At 44.7% G+C, this 7,386-nt stretch overlaps 1 protein-coding gene across 3 annotated transcripts in view; it reads right to left on the bottom strand.

The window, feature by feature from the left end:
- Positions 1-1,184: 1,184 nt before the first annotated feature.
- The window catches only part of gatad2ab (GATA zinc finger domain containing 2Ab), a 47,245-nt gene continuing 41,043 nt past the window's right edge, over positions 1,185-7,386 (bottom strand). For 2 of the 3 annotated variants that reach the window (XM_015971616.3, XM_015971614.3), the window contains exons 5-11: positions 6,653-6,724; positions 6,444-6,560; positions 6,149-6,331; positions 5,782-6,031; positions 3,840-4,231; positions 3,543-3,762; positions 1,185-3,463 (exon numbers count right to left, since the gene is read on the bottom strand). In XM_015971616.3, the coding sequence (XP_015827102.1) occupies positions 3,330-3,463; positions 3,543-3,762; positions 3,840-4,231; positions 5,782-6,031; positions 6,149-6,331; positions 6,444-6,560; positions 6,653-6,724 (1,368 nt within the window). In that variant the 3' untranslated portion in view covers positions 1,185-3,329. The remainder of the gene's footprint in view (positions 3,464-3,542; positions 3,763-3,839; positions 4,232-5,781; positions 6,032-6,148; positions 6,332-6,443; positions 6,561-6,652; positions 6,725-7,386) is intronic. The other variant, XM_015971615.3, reaches the window with a different exon arrangement.

Below are 7,386 nucleotides of genomic sequence, written 5' to 3'. Positions count from 1 at the left end.
TGTGCAAAAATGCAGATACAAAATGTGGTTGTACGCATTGTTAGAGACAATAAAGACTTGGTTTTCCATCCATCCATTATCTGAACCCGCTTGTCCACGTAGGGTCGGGGGGGGGGGGGTGGGGGGGTGGGGGGGGGGGGGGGGGGGGGGGGGGCTCATTACACCCTGAACAGAGAGCCAGTCCATCACAGAGACTTGGTTTTAGCTTAGAATGAGCTGAGCATCATGGGATTTTTAGCCCTCTGCTACCATCTAGCGGCGTGTAGAACACATTTGCAATCTTCACTGTCAAAAAGTCAAGGTGAATAAAATTCATGAGAATTTTGTCTACAAATAAATGGTAAATGAATTTCCAAGTTTTTTTTTGAGTTTCTGACTTTTTGAAAAATAAATGTATTTGTTTCTGTATTGATTCAAAGATAATAAACCAAAATCCCACAGCTGTGTGTTGCTTGCCAAAACACATGAACTGAGAACAAAGTAAAAAATGTAGGCTCAATTGGGATTTAAACCTTATTTCTTGAGTCCATAATCTATCACAATAAACTGGTAAATGCATGAATTAAGTTGAGACTAGGTCTAGACCGATGTATCAGGTCTATTTACCATTTTTTATACACCAGCTGATATTTGTCCCGATTTGAAATCAGGGGCATCCACGAGCAGCCAGTGCTGTAGCAGAATTTATTTTAAATGTATTTTTACATTCACTAATAACATCTGCATAATACTCTAAATTTACTTAACTTAGGTGTCTAACTTTAACACTGAGCAATGCACACAGTTAAGATTTAACAGTAAAATGTAGATGTCCAAAACTAATTAATCTTCAGAAATATTGTGCATCTACTGATGTTATGAATGAAATTTAGCATGAAAATAAGCGGGAAAACTTCTGGATATAGGCCATAAAAATCGGCGGTACATATTGGCCATCGGCCGACCATGTCTCCTATGTCAGCATCAGTATGTCGACCTCTAATTGAGACCACTGGAAAGTTTCCTCCTTGCGATCCAGAAGTAGATATGTAAAAGCCATCAGACAAAGCTGAGCTGTTTGATCTTTTGTTTTTGCACCATGAGTGGCTTAAAGGAGGCCAAGACCACCGCAGAGCTGGCCAAGTGACTGCTGTGACTGAAAACCATTTGAAGCAAAACTGTCAATAAACACACAGACCAGCCAATAAGAGGGGTTAAAATTAGTTTTATTATTTGATAGAGCAGAAAAAAAATTCCCAAAAAAACAAATTACTTCTCCTACAATGTTGTCTATTTGCACAGCGCTGCTTTCTGCAGCGCATCAAACCCCCGACAAACGGAATGGTGATGTTGTTGCCAAACAGCAGCAGCAGCAGCGAGTAGTCAGGACAGCACAGGGTTACACTTAGCAGGGCACAAAAAGACTGGCTCATTCCAAGACAAAAGTGGGCTGCTGCTTTTTGTTACTCAGGAATGTACAGACAACCTGAAACATCTCCCAACAGGTGATCTCGATGTATGCTTGTATAACAGCAGCAGACACACTGATGCACACGTGAAACCTGGGTGTGCTGTGACCCCGGGGAAATGAAGCCGCGATGATGGACATGACATCTGTGACAAAATTCAGCGAATTTTAAGATCTCAGTTCTGAAATCTAGAATGAGAAGACCCAGCAGAATAGGGTTGTTTAAAATTAGTGATGACATCATGATCTGTGAAAATCGGTATAGTATAATAGCATCATTTAACCGATTATGTCTGTATCTTTGACTTTTCCCCAAAAGGACGCGGCGATGGAAATCCTTTTCAGTTAAACTGGACCGACCATGATATCAGAAATCAAAGAAAACGGCACATGGATGATAAATAATTATTCATGCCTAAAATCCAGGACTAGGAAATGCTGTAGCTTATCCTGTGCTGCTGCAACCTGATTGAAAATGCACTATAGCTCATGTGAAAGGCAGACGCAGCTCAACTGAATGACCCGACAGAAACCACGCACACCCTAAAACGTGCAGGCTTCTTTTGTTTTTGTTTGAACTACATTCTGAAAACTGTCCAACTTCACTCGGATCAACTGCAGCTTTTGTGGGATCTAAATGACAAATGAAAGAAAAACAAAAATAAAACTGATATCCATTCAAATGTGGGAAATGTCCTTACTAACCTTATAAATAAATTCAGTTTTTCTATAGAAGAGGGGGGGAAATGCACCACAACCTATGACTAACAGCAAAAGCGTCAATCACTTGACATTTCTTACACCCGCTCGGTTTAGCATTAAATCCAGAGAGGGTTCAAATAATCCAGAAGCCTTCTAGCAGAAGGGATTCCATTTGGCCTCCACTAGTTCTTTGGAAGGTTTATTTTACAATATTCAGTAAGAATAGTCCTCCAAACACAAGCTCCGTGTTTTTTTTTTTGTTTGTTTTTTTATATATAACACAAGTTGGTGACACCTTAATCTTTACTCTTTCCCATTAAGCTTAGCAAAAAAGAAAAAGTATTTATTAAAATTAGGCCAAGACATGGAACCCAGCAGATGTAAAACCACCTCAACAGTAACATTAGCCTTAAGTTTGGACCTCGACAAGAGGCCACTTCCAAAGTGTCAGGGAGCACAAGTCCAAACACAGTAAATGACTTACAGGAAGAGAAGACAAAATCCTAACATTCAGCCATACAAAATAATCCAACACACACCCACTTCTCCAACACACACGCTGAAGGTGGCTGAGAAGAGGCAGTCTGTCTGCAGATAGAGATCTTTTTATTTTATTTTTACAGTCCTTTTCTTGAAATCTTATTAATTTTTGCAAAGCTGTAGCAGTTATTTCACGGATGGTCCTCGGAGCTCAACAATCCCTCTGATGAGGTCCTTGATCAGGTCGAGTCGGGCCAGCGGGGAGGGTCCGGCGGCTCAGAATGGGGAGGGCTGGACGTAAGGAGAACATCCTGACCCGTTTCTGAAGCAAGGAGAGCGTGGGGGTGGGGGTTGGTCTGTGGCAACTTCCTTATCAAGCAATAAAAAGAAAGGGCGGGGCTGGATATGTGGAAATCACACACACACCACTGTCAGCCCCATTCTTGGGAAAAATGTATTTAACATATTTCTGGTAATCCCTGAAGGTGTTCTCACACAACTCCAGTTTGGATAGGATTCAGATGAAGTTGGTAGAACAAGAATATGGTACAGAGGTGTAAGAACACCCCCATTCACCCGGGAAAAAAGAGGAAATCTTATTGGACGCCATCTGGGACAGAAACAGAGTCCTTAATGAGAATGGCTGTTATTGATATTAAAAAAGCTAATAGTCGAGGCGCCATTAAGGAGTAAGATTGCATTATTTCCATGTGTTTGCAGCTTGGGAGATCGAACGGGAGGGAATCATGTCCAGCAGATATTCCCGCTGACGCTCAACAGCGGAGGAGGTCTTATGAGCAGACAAACTGGGGTTCATGTAGGCCATGGTCACTCCTGTCAGGACACAAACATCAATATTACTGTGCTACATATTGATAAAGAAATCTGTGTAGCCACGTCTAATGTTATTAACCTGTGTTTCCACCGCTCTGCTTCCTCCAGGCTGCCATGGTGCCCTGGTTACTGCTGCCAGAGCTGACCTTTGCCCCCTGCTGCAGGGACAGAGCTGCATGCTTCCCTGCTCTGCCACCCAGCACAGCTGCTGTTGCTGCGTTCTGAAGCTGAGAGGAGGTAAAGGAATGGGCCACCCCGCGAGAGCTTACTGAAGACTGGAGGTTGTGTGACAGCTGACTCTGCACAGAGAACCCGACATCAGTGTAGGAAAAGTTATGTTTTACACCACCGCATCAGGAAAATGAGTCGGTCTAACCTGCTTCATGGAGGAGTGGTGTGCAGATCTGTGCTGCATGTCCGCTCTGACCTGCTTGTACTGCTGGGACACCAACACTTCACTCTTAGACAGCGAGGGAGAGGAGGACGAGGAGGTTTTAGAGCCAGAGGATGAAGAGGAGGCTGCCTGCTGGAGGATGCGCTGCTCAATCTCCTGCTCTTGTTGGAGTGCCTTAACGAAGGCGGCCTTCAGACGAGTGGTGTGCTCAGCTTTCAGGGCTTTTTTCTGATTGGATGACATGCACTGGTCACAGAGGACGGTGCCAGCTTTCTCCTTTCTCCAGCGGGAGGTAAAGTCCGTCTTGCACTGGGCACAGCTAAATGGCTCTTTGGGATTAGAGCTGGACATTGCAGCAGACGAACCCAGATTACCTACACAAGAGAACAGCACAATTACTTGAAACGGGTTTCGTCCACATTTTATGCAATTAGTTCCAACTAGGGTGGCACCGAAACCTTCTTGGCCAAAACCGAAAATGAGGAAACCAAGGCTGAACACCGAAACACAGAAAATAAATAATTATGTCTGTAATTAGAACAATAGCATTTATGGCCCTGACCTTCACACTAGGGGTTGCATGACTTTTTTAAAAGTCGACGGTCAAGTAATGAAAATCGAGTCAACTTCGACTAGTCGTTGATGACATCATACACCTGAAGCGGCACCGGGGGGGGGGGGGGGACACGACACGGTAGGTTCGCTGGAGTTTTTAACAATTAAAATTGCGCCCACATTTTCCAAGTTAACACATCTCTTTTAACAACGGTAGTTTCTGCATCCTACTTCAGCCCTCTCCCCCTGTGCAGCAGCCGCAAACTCAGCCTTTCCTGCTGCTCTAAACATTAAAATAATTATTTCATTTTCTGTTCCTCACTTCTGATTACCTTCAGTGGTGTCTGTTTGTTGCAACCAGCAGGTACAAAAACTAACTTGTCATAATTTGACTATTTTTCTGTCCTGCCTGTTTATTATCTTCCTGCATCTCCTCTCAATCCTAAAGAAAAACTGCTACCTGGGTTCATATATATTCACCTTATGAGTTACCTTTGAACTGCAGTTCTAAAAGATCTACCGACCACAAAAACAGCGGAGTGCCGCTGCTCGCCGGCCGACTACAACGGGACCGTTTTTGCTACAGAGTTCGTGCCGGAGTGGAGATAGTGGAATTTTGGGGGGTGCGTCACCGGAGGACAAAACAGGTGATGCGCCTCGCTTCAGGCACAAATAACAGACAGAAAACATTAAAGGAAATGAGCCGACATGAACGATCGCGTGTTTAATTTGTTTTTGAGGTGGTGACACCTGATTTGGCAGTGCTCAGGACGCAGATGTCTGGAGCGCGTCAACGATCAGAGCTTTGCATGCGCAAGCTGGTTAAGATTAGGACTGGGGTGAGGGGAAGGTAAAATTGCAAGAGGGAAAAGGTCACAGTTTGGTTAAATGTCCGTTTTACCGCCGGTGTCAGTACCGACGCTCTGGCACAGCGCGTCGCCTCCAGGGGCTCATCACCTGCTGTCTTTTCCGAGGACTGCAACTTGTCAGTCATTATCACGTGACAGCGACTAGTCGATGACAGGCATAAAAAGTCACTACAGAGCGGTGAAGTCGACTAGTTCATACAACCCCTACTTCACACCCCTGACTGTCTCTCACTTTTTATAATATAACATGCATGAATATTCCAGCAAAATAAAACCGCACTACTACTTTTAATCTCAGTATGAATGTATGATTTTTATGAGCAAAGAGCAAGTTGCCACATGAGGACGGAGCGAGATGAACAATCTCTTTTGACCGTGTCGTTTCGGCCGAAAACCAAGGATGCACTTTTGGGTCATTTTCGACCACGAACGCTCGGCGCATCACTAGTTCCAATAATCCAACATCATTACATTTAGCTCCTAAAACTATTTATACCCACCCCTGCCATGCATCTCCAGAAGTTTTTGCACCACCTCTTCCAACCCCAGCAGGTAGATGAACTCATTGTTAGCTGCAGAGGGCAGGAAGTTGAACTCAGGAGCAGGAGGTTTGGGTGGAGGGATCTCTAGCAGCGTCTTCTCCAGCTGTTTGCGCAGGGCCAACTTAGCGGCTGCCTGCCTGCTGGCTGGAGAGTCGTTGATACTGGAGTTTGGTGACACTGAAGAGCCTTTCAGGCCTGTGGAAGATGCCTACAGACACACGACAAGCTCCGCATGAGAAACTGCTTTTCTAAAACCATGTTTAGAGGAAACCATCAAAGTCCTCCTGACGAATGATCCACCTCTGTGTACATGAGGGATATTCACCATGACGTTGCTGTTTGTCACATTAGCCACTCGAATGAGTCCCTGCTGAATGATCCTCTGACCCTGGACCTGGACATTGGGCACAGAAGCCCTGGGAGCCAGTAATAGCGGAGGAGGGCCCGACCCGCCATGCTGCTGATGCTGACGGAGCGTGGCTATCTGCTGGGGAGTCACTGCAATAGGCTGAGAGGAGCACAAGCACACAGACGCAGGGATCACACAAGGCAACGATAGATGTGCAAAACTAAGTGTCCTGTTAAGAAGTAAGACCAGCTGCCGCCATATGAACGCTCACCTGGGCTCCTCTGACCAGAGGCGGCATGACAATCTGGGAGTTGTGTTTAGATGGGATGTGCTGCCCACCTCGCACCAATGGTGGGGGGATCACAGTGCCTGAGCTACGACCCGTCACCTGTCAACCCGACACTCGATTACTCACAAAAAAGACAACAAGAACATTTAAACGGGTGAAAATTTACAAGCAGCGACAGAAGGAGTTGCTACCTGAAGGGCTCCTTTACTTGTTGTCATGTTACCTCTCACCAGAGGGGGCGGAGTCACCACAGAGCTAGCCTGCTGGAGGACAAAAACTCTTAGTTTGCACATTAGGCCTGAACGGTTTTAGGAAAAGTCTAAACGGTGGCTTTTCTTGCGGAAACTGCCATTTCAATTTGATTCATAATCTTCTTCAAATCAAGCTTCAGCACAATATTCACAATGTGGAATAAGATGTAGAAACGTGACAGGAAATGACATCATACCATCAAAATATTAAAAAGCTATTACTTTAATAAGGATAAGCTAAGAACTGCTTTCAAATGTATTTATAAACATCAAACAACCATTTTCCTAACATCGATCACCGAGGAGGGTCATCTGGATGGTTTTCTGGAACGCCTACCTTTTATCATACTGAAGATCATGCTTACTTTAAACTAAACTGTCATGGTGTGTGATGTCAGAATAAAATCTAATAGTTCGTAAAAAAAAAGAGAAGTTGGACTTTCAAGGCCACAGAGCAGTATGGCAGTAAAATCCCTTCCCGCTGTTGCAGGAAGTCCACCTCTCTGCTCCACACTCACCTACAGTGCTGAGTGAGGGACAGAAAATTAGCGACAGATGACCGTAGCTATTAGGGGTTGCATGACTTAATTTTTTTTAAAGTCGACAGTCAAGTAATGAAAATCGAGTCAACTTCGACTAGTCGATGACATCATACACCTGAAGCGGCACGGGGG

Source organism: Nothobranchius furzeri, chromosome 8 (assembly GCF_043380555.1).
Source record: "Nothobranchius furzeri strain GRZ-AD chromosome 8, NfurGRZ-RIMD1, whole genome shotgun sequence".
Lineage (NCBI taxonomy): Eukaryota > Metazoa > Chordata > Actinopteri > Cyprinodontiformes > Nothobranchiidae > Nothobranchius > Nothobranchius furzeri.
This window is presented reverse-complemented; position numbering and strand designations above follow the sequence as displayed.